Raw genomic sequence first — 26526 nt, 5'->3', positions numbered from 1 at the left:
TTTTTCAAGAACAAAATACATATTTATTTCATGAGATTCACATTCAATCTTCGTTTGACAATTCACTACATTTCGAAAATTACAATCAAATAACTGTTGTTCTTTTTATTCTAGGAAAAAAAAATCAATCTCCACACCACGAGTGAAGAAAAACAACAAGGTTCGTAAAACGTTTAGTTGATTATGAGAATCATTTCTTGAACCTGAAACTTTCTGATAAAATATAAACATGTTTAAGGCATAATAGATAATTGTTAAACAAAGTTAATTTGTTCCAACCATTTTCCTTTCAGTCTAAATAAATGACTCAGTAGTTCAAGAAATAAAAATAATGAAAACCAAATTGCATAGTTTTTAATAGTGAACAGTTTATATAAACCGAATTTTTAAAATACATTCGTTCTTAATATGAAAAACAAAAACAAACAAATGCTTACTGGCCTCGATAAAATACGTATAAAATAATTATAGAAATAAACTCATTACTGTAATTAGATGATATGGGGTACGGCGACACTACACCAATAAACCCCTAATCTGTGATGAATAAACACTGACAGTTTGAAGTAGTTTTCATCCCTTGATTGCTATCTTTTCCCCATCATAGTCGATACTGTATTATACTTACCTGAAAGTTCACATTTTTTGAAGTAAATTCTAATATGGTTAAAAGCAATTTAAAATCGGGCGTAATTATTGTTTACAATTATGAAATGTGATAAACACAAGCTAATTCGCACCATTTTTTAAAATCGTTTTAAAGGCCTAATAATTTCCATGCACAGTTCTCACGTGAAGGTTGCGACTGTCTAACCAAAGGAAGGCTTTGTTACAAATATCGCAATAGTATTTCTTCCTTTGAACTCGATGGATGTTCATGTGTCGCACCAAGCTGCTCTTCTGTGCATAGTCCATCCCACAAATAGGACAAACCAGATCTCTTCGGAACATAGTTTCTTGTCGTTTTCGTGGTCGTCCCAACCTTGATCGGAACTTGTATCCTAAAAGGCAGAAAACGTCAACACACAAGAAAATGAGACATTTCAACAGCAACACTTAAAAACAAGCAAACCACAACAATGAGATATAAAACACTACCATAAAAATGTTTCATTGCAGAAACAACAATCAAATATAAACTACACAAAGATATGGGCCATCAAACTTTCTAGCTGAAAGAACATACGTATTGGAAGATGAATTAGGATGCATTTTATTTTTCTGGTAAAAATATTTACATAAAAACATATGTATAACTATTTATTTGACATTTTTAAACAAAAATTATCGAAAATTTGTCCTCATTCAAATAAAAAAATATAACTAAAAAGGAAATGTACTGAATAATTAATATTTAATAAATTTCACAATTTAGAATAAAATTAGTTTGTTTTGAATTTCCCGCAAACCTACACGAGAGCTATCTGCACTCGCCGTCTCCAGTTTAGCAGTGTACAACTAAAGGGAAGGCAGTCATCACCACCCACCACCAACTCTTGGGCTACTCTTTTACCAACGAATTGTGGGATTGAACTTTAATTATAACACTCCCACGACTGAAAAGGCAGGCATGTTTGTTGTGACAGAGATTTGAACATGCAACTGTGAGATTGCGATTCGAGTGCCTTAACATAACCACTCATTTCATACAAATGAAGGAAATTGAAATATTTTATATTGGTTTTGTTTGTTTTGGAATTTCGCACAAAGCTACTCGAGGGCTATCTGTGCTAGCCGTCCCTAATTCAGCAGTGATATTGACTAGAGGGAAGGCAGCTAGTCATCACCACCCACCGCCAACTCTTGGACTACTCTTTTACCAACGAATAGTGGGATTGACCGTCACTTTTTAACGCCCCCACGGCTAGGAGGGCGAGCATGTTTGGTGCGACGTGGGCGCGAACCCGCGACCCTCGGATTACGAGTCGCACGCCTTAAGCGCTTGGCCATGCCAGGCTTTATATTGGTAAATAGATTCAAACATACACACAGGTTTATTACAATTATTAAAACCCTATGACAGCATACACGTAGTGTTTATTTATTCATACTCTTACAAATGTGAAAATGTTTATAAGGTCATCTACTGACCACAGAAAAATTACATAGAATCATGAACTGGCCAAAAAGCTAATATTATCACAAACTAATCACTGAAAAATTAACATATGGTCAAGAACAGATCATAGAAAACATTTACAGAGTTATAACCTGACCTTAAATAACTCACACAAGATTATGAACAGAACATACTACACTTACACAAAATTACGAATTGACTACAGCCATATTTACAATATTTAGGTATAAAGAAACTCCACTTCAGTTTTTAGTTACAACTTGGATAAACTTTTGTTTTCTTTGTTTGAAGTATTCAATCAAATGAGTCTACCTTATCAAAATGTACCAATAGTTACATATATAAAACAACTTTGAAGTGCACAGCAACCAGTCTTTAAGTACTGGACACATGCTCAAAACGACTACTGACCCCTTCTGCTCCTCCTTGACTTTGGTTTATTAAAATATTAAACAATGATTGAAACCTTTCCTGGTACTATATGCAATAAAAAACAACTTTTATTTCCAATACACGTAAAAACAAAGGTTCATCGCCCAAAATACAATTAAATATTTTTGTGACATCTCAAAAATCTAATATTTTGTTCTTAATTATAATAATTTTAACAGTACTGAAATTATTTTTACTAATGTAAATTAACATTTTTTTCTACACTACAAAATTAACTGTTTAACTATTTCATCTTTTCATCTCCTTCTCTAAGTTTTACACTTAAATAGATTGTAGTATCATAAAAAATCAATTTTATGCTTTAAAAAGGATTGTGGATATTTTAATAGTTGCTATTTTAATACTGTTTGTACCAATGAATAACTATTATTCTCTCTGTGTTTAACTATAACCACAAAATGTGAAAAGTTTAATAAAGGAAATATCAGCACATAAGATGGCCAGACATATTACCTAAAATAAAATTATGAAGGAAATCATTTTAACACATTAACAACTCTAACTTTGTGTCAAATTATGTTCCCAATATTATATTTTAAGCTAGTGTTACAAATTGAAAAAGTATGAAATGTATTTTAAAATCATTATGGTTTTGTGCTTATATTTTAAGTAGAAGATGAGCAACTTATGGCATAATTTACACAGATTATATGGGAACTTAATAATGCTTTAGAATGAACAGGCTAGAAACTACCTCTTCTGTTAACAATCATGCTTATCCTGATGGCTACAATACCTGGCACCAATACTTCCATTGTTATTAGTTTCAGTGAAGATAATCTTAGCCAGTCCATCATATAAACTTTCTTCAGACCCTCAAACTTGTATTAATATCACCTTCAAAGACAATGTTTAGACCACAGCAACTGCACTACTAGGGTAGTAGGCAACTTTGGATCAAATTGCTGTGATTTTGGTCAATTTTGTAGTTTTACTCATGAAAACAGCTGTTGATTTTGAAATGAGGTTGGAAATTCCTTAGCTCTTTATTAAACTTCAGTAGCTTTTTCAAAATTACAAATTTATTATATTGTTAATAGTATTTAAACATAGAATCAATGGCTTCAGGCATCAGAAGATTTTTTTTTATTAACTACAACCTTCATTTTGTGTACAAGGACTTTGCTCCAGATTAGTTCTGGGTGTAATTTTGGTGTCCATTATTGCAATGGTCTGCTGGTTAAGCATCTCTTCTAACTTCCAAAGAGGTCAGTGAGACCCCAACTTTATTGAACAATTTTGTTGTCTTTGGCATCACCTTGTTTAACAGTATTGTTCTTAGGTTTCACATTACGAACAGTGCTGTATAATTTTTTGACTTTTCAACATTGTTGTATTATTCTTAGGCCTGATACTAATAACACTTGTATGTTTCTTTGGATTCACTCTGTTTTAATGATTCTTTCACTTCACATCATTTAACAATATAATTGTATGATTCTTTTTCTTCTTGAAGAGCACTCTCATACCTTGTAAGTGTTAAATTTATCCACACTGCATCATCCACAAATCAAATATGATGTGCTTAACATCACACTTAATACCATTTTATACCTATCATGACACACCATGGAAACTTCACTCTCAATATCATATTTTATATTTTTAGAGTATTTAGAAATATGGGCCTGAGAACTTAAGGCTAAGTTTACATAGAAATATAAACCTGAAAACTTGTGGCTTCTGTAGATATTTTTTACTTCTTTTCAAGTGGATAGTTTATACAGATATGCAATGTGAAAATCTGCTTATATATGAACTGAAACACAATCATCACTGGACAAGGTGGTCACAAAATGGTGTGTTTAGCACAAGCACAAAAACTAGCTCTTTTAAACAGCAGGTTTAAAAAGTGAAAGACTTAATTACAAGTGTTCAGAAACACTTTAGAAAGTTCATATGGAAATTAAATGTTTGCAATCTGCTTGTGAAAACTTGGTTACTTACATTACACAATATAAAATACAAAAATGTATTGTGATGATTTTATTGTCAGCTTTTGCTTATTCTTCATTATACAGAAAAAGTGTTACACAAACAAATACAACTAAAATGTTGTATTTTAAACCATTAAATGAGACACACATAAGTCATTAAGAAATAAAAATACTGTAGCACATTCAAGTCACACATGATTATACAGTGGTTGCAGTAAAGTGAGACTTTAGTTTAATAATAGTAGTACCAATTCTACGGAGATACATAATAAACAGGATGACATCAACACATTATATAACATGACATACATCATCTATCTGGCAAAGTTAAAATTACTTTTTTTTTTTTTAAACCTGCAAAGTGAACAACACTGAACCCAGAGTTCATACACATAAATGGCTGTGAAATTCCAAGATGGTCATTTTTAAGACTTTATTTTAGTTTCAAATTATGTTTTGATTTGAGTAGTTATCTACTAGTATTCATAATAATAATGCATGTAGTTTGAAACAAAGTAATACATCCAATAACTGTATTTAATAAGTAACGTAAATTACGCTGTGATCATAAACCATATCCAGTAAGCCACCATTATTCATTGCTTTTCAACAGTGCTTTTGGTGTTTTCATGGAGGAAAAACTGATAAAGAGTAGAAATATTTCAGAAGAGAAAATAAATAAAAATCACATCATGAAAAAGATGAAAAATAATTTTTCTCATCTGTAAATAATTAACCTTAACAAAAAACATATTCACAGTGTTCCAACTTTAGCATTTTATTGTGTTCATAAACTTGAAATTAAAACCATAAACATTTTTCCTAGTTCCTTAACAGTTAAAGTAATATACTTCCAATTTCTGTATTCTACTGTGTTCATAAGCTTCAAAATTACAACCATAAACATTTTCCCTAGTTCCTAAACAGAAAACAAAGTAATATACTTTCAACTGCAGCATTTAACACTTTCATAAACCTCAAACCTAAAAACTGTTTCTGTTCACTAAATAGAAAAAAAATCAATAAAAAAAATCCAACTTCGTATTTTCTCTGGGAGGGACAGAACAGTTTATGTGTGTGTTTGTGTGGCAGAAACAGTGCTGGTGACAAACAAATGACTATTTAAAAATAAATATTGTATAAGAACAGGTTAAAAGATTGTTTTTGAATTTTGTTCAGAGCTACAAGAGGGATACCTGCATTAGCCATCCTTAACTTAGCAGTGTCAGGCTAGAGGGAAGGCAGCTAGTCATTACCACCCATCAACAATTATTGGACTACCTTTTAATCTTTTTCAGGGGGACTGACTGTAAGATTATGAGACCCCTATGGCTGAAAGGGTAAGCATGTTTGGCGTAATGGGTATTTGAATCCTCAACCCTCAGATTATGAGTTGAGTGCTCTAACCACCTGGCTATGCTGGACCATAGGTCAAAAGAAATTACTTCCCTAGTCTTAGCAAATCACCATCTTATAACATACAGTGGAAAGGTAGGTTTAGCTTTTATAACAAATGAAACTACTATATCAGAACTGTAGTCTCATCAGTATGACTAGATACTCCAGGAACTCTCACCTCCAACACCCTCCTTCACTAGTGAAATGGATACCTGAGGAGCTATTTCACTTCCAATGTTGTCCCCCTATCACTGATCTTCATCCCATAACTGGTTCAGTGTACCAAAGTTTGTGTGTGACAACAAACATTGGAATATCCTACCGTTAAAAATAAAGAAGTAACACACTGTAATACACAAATGTTTATTGCACACTGAGGTTGTGAGTAAGAAAAAACTTAAGTAGATGAATATCAAAGTTCTAGTATAGAGAGAATAATAAAAGTTGTTCCAAACAGCATTCTGCCATAAGGTATTTTTCAGTATTTCAGACACATTTTCCTTTACACAAATAACACAATAAAACCAGAAAACAAACTTAATAGCTTTATTTATTACAATATTTTAAATATTTTTACAATATTGTCTTATGATTTAAAAGTAACCAAGAATAACATTACATATTTATGCTTCTCTTGATGTAGTTTTATATGAACTACTGAATTAAAGAACTCAGTTATTATGCTTACATTGCTGCATAATAATGTTAATTATATTTTGAAAATGAGAAACAAAGAAGCTACACACAACCTCATGGCAAAAACTCTTCTCAAAATAAAACTATGATATTAAAGTATGATACTACTTGGAATTTTGTGAGGTAATAACATGCATGAATCATGAAATCATTCAAATTCTAGACTGTTACATCATATCAAATTAAACCAAGTTCTTATGTAAGTGATATATTTGCAAAATGAATATCTAGAGCTTAAATACAATAACTACCAATAATGCAATTAACAATACTACCACAAAGATCAAACCATACCTTGTGTGAAAGGAGAACCCCAAAAGACTTCTCAGTAACTTACTCCCTCAAATTAAAAATTCATATCTCTTCACACACAGTTCAGTTACTCAACTACTGGCAATCAAGAGTCACTAAAAAAGTCTGGAGATACTACTGAGTAGAGGTGAGAATATTCTGAAGATTCAGATGAAGATTTTATTGATTGGGATTGGCCCAAAAATGCAGGAGATGCAGCTGTCTCCCCTGGTGGATGCAGCACAGGAGAATAAGCTGATGATAGAGAGAAGCTAGGAATGGTGGGAGACATACTAGGACAAGGACCAGTGCATATATCAGTGGATTGAGGGAACTGAGAAAGACTGGAATACCCCAATGCACAAGATAATTCAGTAGAAGAATGGCTCTTTGCAAGGGTTGAGGACACAGGGGTCTTAACATGGTGGATTAGGGAATGTCCAAAGTTATTACTACAAGATTGAGAAACAGTTGATATTGGTAATGACAATGTATTAGGTGGATCTGTTATGGCATGGGGTTGACTAAGTTTGGCACAGTTACCTAGAAGCTCAGAACTTTGTGGCATGTGTATAGAAACAGGGGGAAGATTAGGAGTAAAAACTTGAGTTCTATGAGGTCCTGAAGGATTACTGATGTTGTGGGAAGTAGAATGAACAGGTGGGTTAGACACTGGTGATGCTGGTGCACTACTGGTGGAAGGGAATGAAGGCCTTAATGGAGGAGTGTGATGAACCATTTTCTTATGAGAATACACATTTGTTCTCCAAAAAAATCCTTTGTTACAGATATCGCAATAATACATTTGGCGTTGAGGTCGATGGATGTTCATGTGATTTTCCAAGATACTTTTGTTTGTATAATTCATCTTGCAAACGGGGCACTGATTTTTCTGACCAGATAAACACCCAGTGCGAGGTGGTCGACCTCTTCTTCTTGTACCAGCCAAAACTTAAAAGAAAGAAAAAAAAAAAAGAGAGAGAGAAGAAACCTGTCAATTTAAAGTTTTAAAATCCAGAACTGCCACTGTCCAAATTTGCAAAAAATAATTATACCAAGGATCAGTCATATTAAGAACACTGTGAAAAAGGCATTATTATTGAAACTACTTTCCTAATTTAACTGCTAATTTTGAATTCAAGAATCAGAATAATCAACAGGTTTACTTAAGAGTTTTGACTGGATAAAAATCTTGAAAAAACACCACCACTTTAGACTGAAAAACTGTGTTATTTCTCATAACCACTTAAAAAACTTCTTACCTCTTGGTGGTAAAAGAGCATGCAAATTTGAATAGAAGTTATAATTCAACCAGTTTCAAGATTTTAATGCAACAAATACACAGTTAATACTTTATCACAAGAAGTCTTTTAAAGATGTACAAAACAATCAATAAACTTAATATACAAGTTGACAATAAAAAACAATTTTTTAAGAAAAACTCATTTGTTTTTATCTAAATAAGTAAAACAAATACTGAAAGACGGTTTCTCAAAAAGGTCTTGTTCATGTTTCATAGTTATTTCATGCTGGTCTATGTGTATCTGTTAATGTGTGTTTTTTGATGGAAAATGACAGTGCCACCTGAATGTTGCACAGCAAACTGAACAACTGTGGCAATCTCGAGAAAGGTTAAACAGTACCATGAGGATGCTAGAGCCCTCATTTTGTTGTTGGTGTTTTCTAGCAAGTAGGACAAAGTAATCATTCTGCCAGGAGACTTCTTAAGACTTCCTTCTACAATAAAGAAGTTATAGTAACTTTCTTTTAGAGAAGATGATAAGTACACCAATAAACCAAGTGCATGTACCTTGATAACTGAAATTAACATCTGGCATGAAGGTAAAGAATTTTGACTCTTAAAGAACTGTATATTAAAGTTAACAATAAATACATCTGCAATATTTATGTGATATCTTAGTTTGGGAACACTAAGATACTGACCATTAAGTGTTCTCCCAGAGCTTCACAACTACTATTAGAAAAAAATAATGACACAATTGATACACAAAATAGTTTTGTAATCAAACTTATTATTATTTAAGTTCATTTCAAGGTCTGAGCTTTCATGCCAGTAAAACAACAAAATAACTGATATAAATCCTTCTGTAATGACCCAAAAGTTTTAGTACTTAAGGATAATAACTCCAACCTGTAACATTTTACAGCTCTGAACTACTACAAACTTCTTGATAGTACACAAAAAATATACATAACAGGAAAGCACTCACCAGATTCTGATAAAGTTACAGTTGAAAAGAAACCATCAGTTTGTACTAAAACAAGTCTAAAAATCTATCATCATACACATTATGAACTCTTACACTGTAGTTCTAAAAGCTCTACTTTTAATTAGAATGAGGAAGTCCTAAAGAAGAAATCTAAATAAATATAAATCAAAACAAATGACAATGACATCAACTACTGATAACCATAGATTTCTTGCTAGGTTTCTTTATATTATCTACATTATATCCTATGCCTAAAACTCGTAGGGCTGGAAACAGTCATAGGTCTATTGCTGTTAATATTATGAGTTCCATGTACATTGTAGAAAAATTCATATTAAAAACAGTTTCCTTTTTAAGTGATAATAAACAAATATGCAGTCAAAAATTTGTTGAAATAATTAAACATATTGAATAGATCATAATGGTGTTTTTATTGTCTTCAGATTTTATCCACAGGGAAAATCACAATGTTTTGAGAATAACTTATAAGGAAATGATAATTCAGGTTTAGAAACATCTGACATAGATAATATTTTTCAAGTATGTGTCAAAACTTCATTTCTTTAAATTAAAAGTAATGTTTATAAATAAAATGATGACTTAATGGGATCTCTATTGTGTCTTCATTATTATATGATTTACAAATGGACAGTTTAGAAACTGAAACATTGGTACACTTCAACAAATGACTGAAGCTGCCACTGAAAAATCCTCATATTTGATAAATTTGAGCCAATTTGCAAGAGTAGGAGGAAGTTGTGCAGTGACAACATTAACCTTAATACTGAAAAGTACTCAAGACACAGTCCCATTAAAATGTTCTGGATGAAAATGGGTAAATGGCCACATAACCCATAGAAGTGGAGGACCCACAAAATGCTGTACCTCCACGTAGTGTTGTTAGCCTCCTAAAATCAAATACCACAGAAACAAGAGGTTCTTTCTTGAGGAAACTTTCTCTAATATGGCATTAAGTTGAACCAGGTGGTCCATGGTGGAGTGCTGTTGACAAAAGCCATGCTGGATGGGGAGCAAAGATTGTTTGATTTAAAGAACCAAATGAGATAAGCATTAACCATCTAAATGTTGTTAAATATTTTAAAATGCTGTACCACCTTGGGCAAGAATGAAAGTAAGAGGGGTGAGAGCTATTGCAATTAGTACTGTGAGGGTCCAGTTTGCACTTGTAAGTGTCATAGTCTTTTCCACTGGAAAGAGCATACATCAAAAAGCCAAGACAAGACATGATGTCTTTAAGTGACCAAACCTCTGACATTAGAAACATCTGAGAGAGTGAAGAACATATGGCTGTACCTTACTGTTCAGATAACCCACTGTGACAGCAGAAGATGATGTAAATATCACAGTTAGAACAATGGTAGGCAGCATAAATCCATCTTTACGAGAGGAAATATGTCTCACAGCAAAAAATCTTTTGGTGGAGAAACCAGTGAGGATCTCTGACTTGGGGATGTTCTTCAAATTCCTTTCAACAATAATTCAGTGGTTATATCCCTAATAGCTTTAAAATTCAAGACAAGTTTCCTATGTTTTGGATTAGATGCTTCCACCAAAATTTCCTTAGAACATAGCTTCTTAACTGACTTAGGAGAGTCCCTAAGCAAGCCCCTCTAATCTCTTCCACTTACCTGACAAAGAATGTGTTATGAGAAAATGAGGTACAGGTGCTGAAGAAGGCAAAGACTGGTGTCCAGTCTTCAAGTTATCGCTGTTTACCAATGATCTATTGTTTATTATTTTATTTTTATTCGGATGTGGACGATTCATAATGAAAAAAGAAATATTCAGTGCCCACTGATCCCAATCATCATGGAATAATATGAGGGGGACACATTACAATGCAAAACAAGGACACTGTAGCAATACCAGGGTTTCATGAGCACCATATTCAACCACCAACATAAGATGTAATGTTAACAGCACTCTTTGAAAATGTCCAAAACTGATACTTGGTTGACCCTAGTCCAACAGGAGCAGCCAATTTATCCTAAGGTGGCCAACCCAAGATCATCTGGCTACAGGAACTCCAGGCCAAAATGGTATAGTGGGGTTGGACCCCTCAACCACCAGAATCCTCTCCTTCCCCCTTTACAGATCATCATGCATGGTAAACAGGCGGGTGGACTTTCAGATCCCACAGGAGGTAAACTGTGAAGACAAGATCTCCTCACTACATACAGGCATACACAGCAAGGAGTAGTAAAACTAATTTAAATTATTCAATAACATTAGAGGACAAGAGGGATATGTTGTTAAGAGACAATGTGGAATTCCCAGTAGGACTTTTCAAGACATCTAATTTCTTACAGTATTTTACCTTAATACAGTAAATTATTAGGTAAATTTTTTATTCCATTTTGAAAGTAGAAAAAGTCTCATTATTAAATATACGTTGCATATCATTAATTGTCTTTTGTTTAAACATGTGTTACAGTTTACATAAGTACTGTTTAATCTCAAAACAAAATAATACACTAACTTGTCACAAACTCCAGCCCAACACACAATGCTAACAGCATAATATCATAAATTAGTAGCAAACCCTTGTAAAACATAGTATATTAACTACATAATACTGTTAACTGGTGAAAAACCCCAGTGCAATACAGCCCAAAACACTGTTAATGGCATAATATCACTAACTGGTGACAAACTATAGCCCAACACAAAGCATCACATCATTAATTGATGACAAACTCCTGGCCAACACACTAAATCAGCAGCATCATTTCAGTAACTGGTGACAAAATCCAGCCCAACACCCTATGTTAATAGTATAATATCACTAACTGGTGACAAAATCCAGCCCAAAACACCATATTAACAGCACAATATCACTAACTGGTGGCAAACCCCAGTCCAGTACACTACATTACCAGCATAATATCACTAACTGATATAAGAACTGGCAGTTTAATATAGAAACTCTATGATCTCACATTTTAAAATCATATAACAACTATCAAAATACAAACTTCATAGCCTCAAAGTTTAAAATTATATAACAGCCTGCAGTTTAATATACAAATTATGACCTTGTGACCTCACTTTAAAATCACATGTCAACTTGCAATACAGGACACAAACTCTGACCTTATAGTTTAAAATTACACAACTAGCATCCTAATCACAGCCAACAAAATATACAAATTTAGTGTCTAAAATTATATAACAGATTGCTGTCTAACCATACAACAAAATTCTGTTTTACAGTAGAATACGTTTCTACACCTACTTTCATACAGTTTTCCCGAAACAAACTTTCAAAGCAGTTATGAGTATTAAAATATAATTAGTGGTTGTTTTTAAAACTTTACATCCATTAAACAAACACAAATAAATAAAGCTTGAAACTTATTCCAAATTAAAACTTTAATGTGATGTTAAACATGTATGACTCAGTATATTTTTATCTATATTAACACATGACTAAAACACAACAGCACCTGAATGTAGTGTTAGTCTGGCTCAATATATTTTAACCTCTATTAACTTGTGACTAAAAGATAACAGGACATTAATATAGCATTAATTTGACTTCATATAATTTAACCTATCTCTACATATGACTATAGGACAACAGGAACAGGATGTGTACAAAAATTTACACAATACATTTTTTTTTTTTTAATTTTCGATATATGTAGGAAATTATGCTTGGAAATCATCATATTAATTACTTTAAATGAATTATTTACATTACTGATTACTGGCCATAAAACAAGACTTCCAAAAATGTCCTAACTTTGAGCATTTTTACCAGACTTTTCCATAATTTTCCTGACTATATACACCCTAAAGAACTTGACATAGTGTTAGTAAGATTTAGGATTTAGTATTATTTAACCAATATTAGCACATGACTAAAGGGCAAGAGGGCCTTAATATAATATTCATCTCTATTAATACATGACTAAAGGATACAATTAATATGGCTTGGTATCTTTTAACCTATATTAACATGTGACTAAAGAATAACAGGACCTTAATGTAGTGTTAGTATGATCCTGTATCTTATAATCTACATTCACACATGATTAAAGAACAATAGGAACTTATGGTTGTGTTATTATGACTTAGTATCATTTAATCTATATTAACAAATTACTAGAGGACAATGAAACCTTAATGTAGGGCTAGTATGACTGAATACCTTCAATAAATAGAAAACTTAAACAATAACTATCAAGCTAGCACAATGTTATAAAATAATAATATTCCATAAATTAGCATATAATTCTGTCTGATTAGTTTAGAACAAAGCATAATATTACAACAATAATTTCATATTTCCCATTGTTCTGTTTTATAACTTGCACTAGACATGCTGTGAAGCTAATAGTGTTTTCTAATAATATGATTACACTAATGGTTGCAATAAAGTTTGAAGAACCACAACCAATGTAAAATGTAAGATTATATAAGTATCACTACAACTAAAAACTTGTGACATTTACACAAGTAAATTAACTGTCATGACTACAGTCCACAATAAAGGATTTTCAAAACAGATGTGCTTACAGAAGAACATGACATCAACAGTACAGAACACTTATTTACGGTAAGCTTGAGCAATAAAATAACGACAAGGAACAGTTACTTCCTGCAAACTCTAACAATGAAATAACCAAAAACAATTTTTCTTGCAAACATTAATAGTCAACTAACAACAAAGAATAGTTACTTCCAGCAAGCATTAACAATAGTACCAAGAACACTGTTACTTACTTCAAGCTTGAGTAATCAAATAACATCTAAGAGTAGTTACTTCCTGTAAGCTTTAACAGTAAAATAACATAATGAACTAGACAGTTATTTATTGCAAGCTCTAACAATAAAATAACAAAAATAATTACTTTTGACAATATTATAAAAACAAGGAATATTTTACTTATTAAAAGCTGGAATAATTAAATAATAACCAAAACATAGTTACTTCTTGGAAGTTAGAACAATAAAATAACATTCAAAAACAGTTAATTCATATAAGTTTTAACAATAAAGAAGAGTGCTCTTAGGTCCTGCAAGTTTGAACAATAGAATAACAACCAAAAATACTGTTAGTTTCTGCAAGCTTTAACAATAAAATAACAATCAAGAATAGCTACTTCTTGGATGCTTTTGCAATAAAATGAACAAAATAAGTACTTCCTACAACCCTTAAAAATAAAATCACAACCAAGAATGGTTACTTCCTGCAAGCTTTAACAATAAAATAATAAAAAATAATGCAACTTTCTGCTAGTTTGAACAATATAATAAGAACAAAGACTACTGTTGTTTCCTGTAAGTTTTACCAAAAAATAAGAACAAAGAATAGTTACTTCCTATAAGTTTTAACAATGAATAGTTACTTCCTGCAATATTGAACAATAAAATAACAACAAAGAATACTTATTTCCCACAAGTTTTAACAATAAAGGAACAGCAAAGAATATCATTCATTACTTTCTAACTTAGTAATCATTTCAACTGACTTCCCTCAAAATAGTAACTTACAGTTTTTCTGTTGTAAAGAAGAAAAAAGAGAGAGGGAAAGATTTTTCCATTAAACTGGCCAGTTTATACTGCAGTACCACAAATTTTGGGTTACCTATACCAGTGATCATCATTATTATTACACATTAAAAGGGATGGTAACTTATAAATCATACCAACCTGTATACAGAAGCACCATTTCAGATATCAGTGGTGTGGAGGCAACATTTATTTGTGATCAAGTGATCCAGTTGGATAATCTTCAGTTTCTCAAAAGGTTGAAATATAAAAACCAATCTGTTTTGTGATCATTTGTTCTTATTATTCAATAACCACTAAAACTGAGAGAGTTGCACATTATATATGTATATTGTTCCTACACTAAATAAATGATTTCCTTTTGTTTAAATGGCAACCATGCTTATACAAATCTCAACACCAATCCTTCATCTCATTATGATGCATAACTATTAAAGCAGTAATCTGAAACCTGCTTCCATGCAAGTGTAAGTCCTCTTGTATAACTACTGTAACATATAAACTTAGCCTGAGGCTAAATCCACAACTGCATACATCCAGTTTGCAAAGATGTAAATCAAAAACTCTTTATGGAGTTTTGAAAGATATTCCTAATATACACAAAGACATATGATTATTCTAGTTCTGAGAGGAAATAAAGTCTGTTAGTTTTTAACTGCCACAAAATAACTGAATTATCATTAATCTCTAATTATGTAGTATAAATGGAGAAACAAACTTTCCATAACAAATGGGGATTCTTTACTCAAGTTAAGAAGAACTACACTTGACTTGGGTTATATCTTCTACAGTTTCACAACAATTCAAAAGAAAATAATCCATGGTTTAAAACATGACATAATTCAGGACAAGACTGTAATAAAAAGGCTTATTTCCCCCAAAATTTCAAATATGTGCTTTACACAGTTGTACAAACAAAAATGAAAATTATCTTCTTTAACAAAGAATAATTTTGAGAAAAGTACAAACTACACTTGAGACACAAAGTTTCCTTAATAAGGACATAAAATGTACTTAATAATAGTAAATTCATTTAAGATGCCAAGTGATAATGCTGTTTTTTAACACTGGTCATGTTAAACATGCAGTGTTCATCATTGAAGAAGAACAAATATTCACACACTTGAATAATGTTAACCACACTGGTCATATTACACGTGCTGTGTTCATCACTGAATGAGAACAAATATTCACACATCTGAATAATGTTAACCACACTGGTTGTGTTACACGTGCTGTGTTCATCATTGAACGAGAACAAATATTCACACACCTGAATAATGTTAGCCACACTCTTATTAGCATTTATTCCAAACAGCATTTTCATCACTGACTGGACAAGATGAAAAAATTAAAAGAATTGATGGATTACAAAACCTCAAGCAAGCTTTAGAACCATGTAATAATATCACTTGTTCTTGGTTTTAGTTTTGTATATAAAGTTTAAGCTGTTAAGTGTGATACATTAATTTTTCACTCTTATATTTATTCAAAATCAGAATATATATACATATATATTTATTTATTTACTTGCAATCTGATTAGACTCTTACTGCAGTCATATTAAACATGGCATAAAAATAAGTACTAAACACCTAACTGTAATCTATAATGACAACAATAGCTCACTTACAAAAGATGAATTTTAAAATGTTTATTTCATGTTCAATATGTAATTATTATTTTCCAAACTTAATGAGTCTATAGTAGCATGAATAAAATGATTTGTGCTGATCCTCGTGGAATACATGGATAAATATGCAGGTAATATTTAAAGAAATACATACTTTTAAAAACTCTGGGCTATTTCATCTACAGCTATTTAAGATGACACAAGAGCACATTCAAAATAAAAGTTTAAATACAAGATATATCTCAACCACTATCTGTCATGCAAAAAAAATTAACAAGTCAAATAAATCCTTGATACACTTCATAATAATCCAATTTAGTAACATCATGTCCAGAGTGTCATCACAGAGAAACTTATTCATAAAACAACCAAACCCTGTAGTCAAGCGAACTGTGTTACCCGACGCATGAAAACCACTTTGTTTAAAAAATACAAACATTAGATAATTTACATAATACTATTCCTGTACATACCAGGCAAGGTACTTACTTGGTTAAAATGTAAGGTATCCCACCAGCAGATATGTGTTAGTTGAGTCATCTTGATAATGAGAACCAAGCATACTTATACAAACTGTCTGAAGTATTATTTTATTTCTACTTATAACCACAAGTACATGTTAACATATATTGAAATATAGCTTCACTTTTTCACATCAGTCATTAGAAAATGATATATATATAATTGGGAAAATCCCTTCACATAATATCATAACTTGTGCACTCTCTTCTTATGGAATTTTAGGTAATTCATGCACACAAAACTCTTGGAACACAAATTACAGGAATAAAAAGATTGCTGAGGATTATGCTTGTCTAAATGTCTTCTTAAGTTACTTGTGTCAAAAAATGACTGTAAACAAACTAGGCATAAAGGTCTTCTATCTTCATTATACAAATACTTCCTACTGTAACCTTTGAACAGTTCATTCCTTTGGTTGTTTGATTCAGTTGGACAACAATCTAGAAATTAAAAAAATTAACTTTGGTCAGCAAGAAATTCCACTTCAGACAGTCATTATATCACATGCAGGTTGTACTGTTACATATCATATAAATCACTACAGCATAATTATCTTATATTGTTCATTATACCATCTTCAAATCAACAGTGTATTAATTTACCTTTTGTTTATGAATACCTACCTTTCCAAGTAATTTAACCTTCCACTTCCATAATGCACATCAAAACTTTATAAATTTTAAAATTTTACTGTAATAAAAGAATGAATCAAAATGTCATCTGGTGTCAACAAATTTCTATGTGATTTTTTTGATTTGTTCTGAATTTCATGCAATACTACAAATAGTGGAACTGACAAACACATTTTAATGGCCCTACAGCTGAAAAAACAAGCATGTTTAGTGGGAATTTGCATGTGAAAAAACTAAAAATATAAACATTAAAAGATAAAGAAAAGGTAAGTGCAGCAAACAATTATATTCTAATAGCAGTATCTTTGATATTCTAGTGTTATGTAATGTTTACATATTAGTATCATTAAGTAGTTTTTAAACACTAACAGAAATAACTAATTATTACATGTTACCAACATTTGTGATTTTTAGACATTAACAACAGCAGTCACTTCTGCATTTTACACCAAATCAGTACTATAAAATGTTACATACTATGTAGTATATAATCATACAATCTAATATTGTTAAGTAATTTCAGATTTTTTTCTGTAGTGTATAATCTTCCATTTTGTAGTAGTAAATATTATGCCTCAAACACTGAAGTAACCAACGGAAGAGGTTGCTGTAATAACATACATAAAAACATTAGAAAACTTTCACATCCTAACAGTAGCTAAACTATGGACAAATTTTTCAATATTATATGAATAATCTGCTAAACAAGTAAATGAAGAAATAATTGAAGAACAATGTTAAAATGCTATCTACAGTAGCAAAAAAACAACAACAAAACTACTGAAATCATGGTTATATATACATGAATAGTCACACCTTTTAGTAACATTCATAAACCACCAATTTTGATATAACATACACCCCTCTACAAAAAAAAATAAGTTCCCATAATATTTCAATTTACATTATCTTTAACTTGTCAAATATAGAATTTTCACATACAGTAATAAAAGGGCTATCTGTGCACAACCATGCATAATTTTTAAATGATAATTTATAAAGAAGGCAGCTAACCAATAGCACCCACCACCAATTCATGGGCTACTCTTGTCTGACTGGCTAGCTGAATTTGACCATTACTCTTATAGTGCAACCACCATTCTAAGGTACAGTGTGTATTTCTACAGCAACTTAATATGAATCATGTCTGACACCACTATCTGTAAATGAGTTTTTATTTTTCTAAGTTGACTGTATTACACATTTACAACTTTGCTTGTTGTTACTAGTATTAATTACCACTGTCTTTTTCATTACATCTAATATTTTCCATTGGATTTCAACAGAGAAAAATCAGGTACATTACAAAGGTTGGTTGGTTGGTTGATTTAATGTTTTATGGCATAAAGCAGCTAGGCTATCTGCACCAAACATCTGGTAAAAAGGTAAAAATAAAGTAAATGTAGTAAAATTCATAAAAGGAAATGAAGGTAAAGCAAAACATCATTGAAAAACATAAATAGCATAAAACCAATGTTGACATCTAGTCTACAATGTTAAGAGAGAAACTACAGTAACAGAAGTTGTAAAGAACTTTCTGTATCATAATGGTAATTATCATAACCCACCAGGAAGACTAACTGATAAGTACAAGACCCACCATCAGTCACCTGAAGTTGGCCTTTCCAGTCCTGGCTCCAGGTTATGTGTCATTACAGCCATTATCAAAAGGTAAAGTAATAAAAGTTTTAAAAGACATGTAGGAAAATTGTAATAATAATTTGCCAAATGTCCAGTGAAAAGGTAAAATTTAAAAAAATATAGTAAAATTCATAAAAGTAAATGAAGGTAAAAACAAAACAGCAATTAAAAAACATAAATGGCATAAAACCAATGTTGACATCCAGTCTACAATGTTAAGAGAGAAACTACAGTAACAGAAGTTGTAAAGGACTTTCTGTATCATAATGGTAATTATCATAACCCAACAGGAAGACTAACAGGTAAGTACAAGAACCACCTTCAGTCACCTGAAGTTGGCCTTTCCAGTCCTGCTTCTGGGTTATATGTCATTACAGCCATTATCAAAAAGTAAAGTAATAAAAGTGTTAAAAGACATGCAGCAAAATTGTAATAATAACTCACCAGGATGACTAACAGGTAGTTCAAATGGATAGTTCAAACAGCAGCGTTAGTCACCTGATGTTGGCCTTTCCAGTCCTGGTGTCAAGTTATTTAATGTCATGGCCATTTTCCAATTTCAAATCAAACTTGAGAGACTGAGACTCTTAAAAAGTAACCACAATTAAAAAGATGTAATGAATAAATATCAAACACTTAAATGACATTAAAAAGATTAATGGCCATTAAAAAACTAAAAACTTTATCAAGGTGGACAGTGTCACCATCACCAATAACACTGTCTAATGTTATGGACAAACCTTGGGAAAAAAACATGTTTAAAATAGTAATGATGGCAAGAAAGTAAAATGTGGCTTACAGTGATTTGAGTGTTACACAAACTACACACTGGTGCATCAGTTCCAGATAACAGAAAAGGATGAGTTAAAAAACTGTGACCAATGCGTAGTCCAGTTAGAACAACTTCCTCCTTCCGAACCTTACGGAAGCTAGACGCCCAAAGTTCAATATAGGGTTTTATTTGGAAAAGCTTGTTTTCACGTTGCTCACTCCAAGTCGACTGCCAACTGGCACGCAGCCGAGCTTTGAATACAGGACCATAGTCCATGTACGGAATAGCCACAGTGGTGATAGTGCCAAAGCAGATAGATTTAGCTGCTGTGTCTGCAAGCTCGTTCCCACGAATACCAACGTGGCCTGGTATCCAGAAAAACTGGATAGAAGTAGATGTTAATGAGAAATAAGCCAGTCAGTTTTGAATATCAGCGAGAACAGGGTGTAAGCCAACGTGAAACGATTCCAGGACCAGTACAGAACTAAGCGAGTCAGTATAAATAGTGCAGTTGGAGTACTGCTTAGCTTCAAAATGATCCAGAGCAAGAGAAATGGCATACAGTTTAGCAGTGAACACAGAAGCTGTAGAGGGGATCCTGCGTGCAACCACCGAACAGCAACAAACCATGACAGAGCCCACTGAATTACCTGATTTGGAACCATTCATATAAATTGGAATGGAAAGATTGTTCAAAAGATGTTCAGTAAATAAAAGACGGTACGGTACTTCCAAACGGGAGTATCTGACTTTCTCAGATGACTTAAACAAAGTTCACATTTGGGGACTGTAATAAGTCATGGTGGGATGGGCTGACCAGTGGATTCTGCAATGTTATCCAAGGACAGACACAATTCCTCCAATTGCACCTGGATGCAAAGGCCAAAAGGAGCAATGGCAGATCGTCTGTTCTGAAAAAGTATGGCCCACAGAGGAAGGAAAACACATCCCCAGGTGGGATGCTTTGGTAATGAATGAAGTTTCGAAGAATAAAGTAAGGACAGTTGCAAACGGCAAAGGTGCAGAGAAGGTTCATGAGATTCTATGTAAATGCTCTGAACTGAGGAGGTGCAGAATGCCCCAGTGCAGAGTCGAAGTCCTTGATGATGAATAGAGTCCAGCATCTTTAAGGCTGAAGGTCTGGCAGAGCCATAGACCATTGATCCATTGCTGATTTTTGATTGAATAAGAGCATGATATATCTTTAACACAGAACATCTATCCGCTCCCCAACTGGTGGTAGAGAGGACACGGAGGATGTTCAGTGCTCTTGTGCATTTGACCCGTAGCTGCTTTAAGTGTGGTATAAAGGTCAGCTTACGGTCAAAGATAAGCCCTAAGAACTTGGTCTCAGGGACCACTGGCAGCAAAAAATCACAGATACGGAGTTCAGGATCAGGGTGAATACCCCATTGGCAGCAAAAGTGCATGCAAACGGTTTTAGAGAGAGAGAGAGAAATTAAAGCCATTTGCTGTGGTCCACTTCAGTACATGATTGAGGGCAGTTTGTAGTTGCCACATAATATATCTCATGTTCGACAACTGACACAAGATGTGAAAGTCGTCAACATGGAGCCTGTTTGCAGCAGTGAGAGGGAGTTGTTCAGTGATGGCACTAATCTTTATACTGAAAACACAGCCCTGAGGAACCCCAAGTTCCTGTACAAAAGAACGGAAAAGTGTGGAACCCACATGAACTTGGAATATCCTGTCCATTAAAAAATTTTTAATAAACATGGGCAAATGACCCCATAACCCACACAAATGTAGGTCTTGCAAAATGCCATACCTCCATGTTGTCATAAGCGTTTTCAATGTCAAAGAATATTGATACATGATGTTGTCGTTTGAGAAATGCTTCTCTGTTGATGTTTCAAGTCAAATTAGGTGGTCCGTGTTGGAGTGCTGTCATCAGAACCCACACTGGGTGGATGAGAGGAGGTTGTTTGACTTGAGGAACCAAACGAGGAACGAGCATTAACCATCCTTTCTAAGGTCTTACAGAGACAGCTCGTTAAAGCAATTGGACAGTAGATTGAAGGAATCTTGGGATCTTTCCCAGGCTTAGAGAAAGGTAAGACAATAGCCTGGTACCAGGCATCTGGAAAAAACATTCTCCTCCAAGTCCGGTTAAAAACAATTAGAAGAATATCAAGAGAAGCAGGAGAGAGATAGTGTGGCATGTCACAGTGTACATCATCAGGTCCAACAGATGTACTGCCAGACCAATGAAGAGCCATTTTCATTTCCACCAGTGTAAAGGGACGATTATAGTCAAAGAGACAGTCAATTCGAAAGGAAAGTGGTGAACACTCTGCCCGAGTCTTGATGGCGAGGAAGGTGGAGGAACAAGGAAAAGTGCTAGATACCCGGCAAAAGCTTTCACCTAGAGTATCGGCGATGCTCCGGACATCAGCTACTTCTTGGCCATCAGAGAGTAAGATTGAGAGGGGGACAGAATTGTAGTGCCCACTGACCTTTCGAATCCTGTCCCATATGACCTTGGAACTGGTGGTAGAAGATATGCGAATTGTGAACTTAATCCAAGATTCCTTCTAGCTTTGAAGTCTTACCCACCTAGCATGTGCACAGGCCTGTTGGAAAGCAATGCAGTTTGAAAGTGTTGGATATCTACAAATAGTATCCCAGGCCTATTTTTGAGCCTTCCGTGCCATGTGGCAGGCAGGATTTCACAACAGACGAGGATATTGTGGAAAACGTGTGAAGGTTTTAGGAATACACTGAGCAGCTGCTTGTATAATACAATCAGTTACCACTGCCACACAGTCGTCTATTGATGGCTGACTGACAATGGCAGGATCAAGTTCTGCGAGAGCAGTGAAAGTGGACCAGTCTGCCTGATCCAGCTACCACCAGGTAGGTTGGCATCGACTATAGCCAGTCTCTCTCATAAGTATAGGAAAATGATCACTGCCTAGTGGATAATTGTCAATCCTCCATGAAAAGTTGGAGAATAATGAAGGGGAGCAAACCGAGGTTAATAGCAGTAAAGGACAGACTAGGTGCGTGAAAATAAGTGGAAGAACCAGTATTGAAAAAAGAAAGGTTGTGATCAGAGAGCATACGAGCTACAGTGACCCCTCCTATCAATAACAGCACTTCCCCAGGGTGGATGATGTCCATTAAACTCCCCAAGGATTAGAAATGGAGACGGCACCTGTTCAACAAGAGCATCGAGGTCTAATTGATCATATGTCTCTTCAGGTGATAGGTAGTGATGATATGACCCAAGGAAACACGGATGGCTACGGCCTCCAAGGGTGTGTTGAGTGACAAAGAGAGGGTGGGCACATGCTGATCAACCAACAATGCCAGCCCTCCATGTACTCATCCATCACACAGCCTGTCATTTCTGTACAGAGAAAACTGCCGTAAGGTGACTGTATCGGCAGGTTTCAGAAATATTTCTTGTAAGGAAAGACATACAGGATAGTAGAAACCAATCAGTGTTTTGATGTCATCCAGATTAGAACGTAAACCTCTACAGTTCCATTGTATCAAGGTGGCCATTTTTAATGACGGGTAGGCAAAATGGCTGGTGAACCCTTCTGTTTACGACCATGTCTTACTGTCCTTATTCGTAGGAGGTCTATTGACCTCCATGGATCCTGCCCTTGGTTGACTGGGTAGGTCTTTGTTGTTGGAAGGGAATTCCAGTGACTGAGGATGCAAACGAATGATTGTTTTGCATCTTGGGGTGGGAGAAAAAGATGTATTTGAAACCAAAGGATGCAGATGTTGGGGTTTGTTGAAATGTATTAGAGGAACAGAAATGGGTGAAGAAGTTGATTCATCAACCTTTAACCATGGAGGGCAAAAGGCTTTTCATTTGTTTTGAAAACGATTCTCTATCTGCACTCCCACTGTAGTTGTGGAACGAAGTGAAGCAACATATGTCCGAGATGAAGTGGCGGACAGCAATTTCCAAGCCTCAGAATAACTAATGTTATGAGTCGTTTTCAAACACTGCACCTCTTTTTCCTCCAACCATTTAGGGCAAAAAAGAAAGTAGGAAGGGTGAGAACCATTGCAGTTGACACAATGTAGGTCCTTTTCATACTCATAGGCATCGTGGTCCTTGCTACCACAACGAGCACATGTCAGGGAACCATGACATGACGTCTTTGAGTGGCCAATCCTCTGACATTGGAAACATCGAAGAGGGTTTGGAATGTACGGCCGTACCCTGCAATTTAGATAACCTGCCTTGATGGTGGCAGGTGCACATGGTGATGTAAATGTCAAAATGAATATATCTGTCGGCAGTGTAACTCCATCTTTGCAAGTGGAGATGCACCTCACTGCAGAAACTCCAAGAGTGGAGAAACCAGGACTCAGGGACATTTTTCAAATCCCTCTCAACAATAACTCCTTGTGATGAATTAAAAGTAGCATGAGGGGTAACCTCAATAGGTACATCCCCAACTGCCTTTGAATTCAAGAGGAGTTCACTGTGCTGGGATGTGGATGTTTCAACCAATATGTCTCCAGATCAAAGCTTCTTTACTGTCTTTAGAGAGCCAGCAAGTCCCTCTAGTCCTTTCTGAATAAAAAAAATGGGGTACATTTGCCCTAAAGGTTTTCTGAAAGAGAATGTAATATAAGAAAATGAGGTATGTGCATTACAAATATTGAAGATTGCTGCTCAGAGTCTTCAAAACGTGGTCGTTTACCTATGGACTGTTTTTTCATTATTTTATCTAAAGTTTTCATAGAAGGATCCACAGGAAAAAAAAAAATTTCAGTACCCACTGACCCCACACACCACAAATACCTACGAGGGTACACGCTACAATGTCATGCAAGGACATTGCAGCAACTCCAGGGTTTAGTGAGCACTATATCCAAACACCAGCATCAGACACAATGTCCACAACACCCGTTAAAAACTTCCAACACTGGTACTTGGTTGACTCTAGCCCAGGTAAACCAACCGACTGACCCAAGAAGGGCCACCCGAAGGCTGCCCGTCTACAGGAATTCAAGGCCAAAGTGGTGTGTTAGGGTTGGACCCCTCAACCACCAGGATTCTCTCCTCCCCTTCACGGATCGCCACATACGGCAAACACGTGGGTGGATGTTTAGATCGCAGAGGAGGTAACCAGAAAGTACAGAACCTTCCCTGGGAGATCCCCTCACCACGTACAGGAATCCACACCGAGAGGAATTACAAAGGAAGATACAGCAATAATGCTACTTCCAACCAAATTATAATACATCAGACTTTTAAATCTAATTTAGTAGATAGTATGTAAACATTTGAAATATTAATAAAATATATCTGATACATGTGAATACACACACACAAATATATAATGCAGTACATGGTGATATGGTAGTACAGTAGTAATACTTTGTAGCCTATATCCCATGGTTAAAATAAACACCGACAGATTTTGAGAAAAAAATTAAGACTTCTAGCATCAGTCTATCAAATATTCATTTGTCAAGATGTGATAGACATGTAAATCATAAAAATAGTGAAAACGAGAATATCACGTGCATAAAACCTTTGTTTTGAAAAATTATCATCAAAATATTGAGATATTATGCACAGCATAGACACTTAATATATTTTATATATTAAAACAATTTATTACTTCCATAAATTAAAGGACAGCAGTTGTGCATTTATTAAAAAAGAAGGAAAACACTATTGTGAAGAAATATCATTTATTCACATGTATTATTGATACACAAAATCATTGAAGACAAGCTTAAGAACTGTTTGATACTAATACATCTACAATTTGGTGCAATCACACAAATTTTAACCAAAACTGAAACAAAAGGAAAGGGATATATCACCATTTTACCCTAGTTATTGTTCCTGATATTATTTTTATCAAATTCCTTTTCTTTCTTCAACAAACATGATTACAGATTATGAGAAAACATTAAACACAATTTAACCAGGCCTGAAAACTAGGTCCCATCAACAATGTCAAAATTTTTTATATTTACAAATGCATGTAGAATGTCTAATAAAAATGGAAAAGGTAAACTCTATAATGTAAATATAAAGGAAAATAGTTTGGGGAAAAAAAAAGTTCAATGATTTTAGTTATCCATTTCAATCAACTTTTCATTCCTTTCAGATAATTCATCATAAATTCCCTTTAATATTCTCTTATTTCTTCTCCTATTATTAACTTTCCTTTTGGATACATTTTATTTACAGAGAATTGTATTTTGTTAATTGATAGGATGTTCTCTAGAAGCTAAACCAAAAAAAAAAAGGTAAAAAAAGCATCCATAAATGTGTTCTAGTTTTATAAACTGATTCCATATTTTAACAGCTATCCTAAAGAAATTAGCAATATTAGCTTGTCTTCCAATAAATAATGGAGTTATTTTATGAAAAATAAAGAAAATATATACTAACAAAGTTGCAGAGGTACACTTTTACTGATATCACAAACCTTTTCTTCAATGTCAAGAACTCTCAATACTAATGAAATAAATTTCCTAAATATTTTCACTATGTAAGATAAATTAAATGAAACCTTTCTATAGTACAGAGCTTATGATATTGAAATGTTTCAGGAACATACTTTGAACTGAACTTTGTGACATTGTAGAAAGTAATTTTCTGGTGTCACTGTAATAAGAAATGGCCAGTACATGATTTAACATGCTATACTGTAACTTGTCTTGAAAAGTAAACCCATCATTCTGAGA

The 26526-nt window shown here is 33.8% G+C and overlaps 2 protein-coding genes across 6 annotated transcripts in view; both read right to left on the bottom strand.

Moving 5' to 3' along the window:
* LOC143239678 (uncharacterized) lies at nt 1-26526 on the bottom strand. Of its 5 annotated transcripts, XR_013021306.1 has the most exons (5): nt 26400-26526; nt 16747-17219; nt 6859-7806; nt 6047-6186; nt 1-1001 (listed from the first exon to the last, which is right to left on the bottom strand). XR_013021306.1 is itself a non-coding variant. In XM_076481033.1 (3 exons), exon 3 carries the CDS (start codon nt 7721-7723, stop codon nt 6962-6964), a length of 762 nt encoding a protein of 253 aa, XP_076337148.1. In that variant the 5' UTR covers nt 7724-7806; nt 16747-17219; nt 26400-26526; the 3' UTR covers nt 1408-6961. The 5 variants fall into 5 exon arrangements, 2 of the variants coding, with proteins under 2 accessions (XP_076337148.1, XP_076337150.1); XR_013021307.1 differs by lacking the exon at nt 6047-6186; XR_013021305.1 differs by lacking the exon at nt 1-1001 and having other exon boundaries at nt 1408-6186.
* Nucleotides 25502-26526, bottom strand: part of LOC143239677 (uncharacterized) — a 42873-nt gene continuing 41848 nt past the window's right edge. Inside the window, exon 6 of the transcript XR_013021304.1 lies at nt 25502-26520. The gene's annotated coding sequence lies outside the window, so the exon portion shown is untranslated. The remainder of the gene's footprint in view (nt 26521-26526) is intronic.

This window comes from Tachypleus tridentatus, chromosome 13 (assembly GCF_004210375.1).
Source record: "Tachypleus tridentatus isolate NWPU-2018 chromosome 13, ASM421037v1, whole genome shotgun sequence".
NCBI classification, from domain to species: domain Eukaryota; kingdom Metazoa; phylum Arthropoda; class Merostomata; order Xiphosura; family Limulidae; genus Tachypleus; species Tachypleus tridentatus.
Note: the sequence above shows the minus strand (reverse complement) of the source record. Positions and strands in the feature narration are given on the sequence as shown.

Coding starts and splice junctions, on each gene's coding strand:
- LOC143239678 (XM_076481033.1), bottom strand. CDS start 7,723: ATGAATTATACAAACAAAAGTATCTTGGAAAATCACATGAACATCCAT.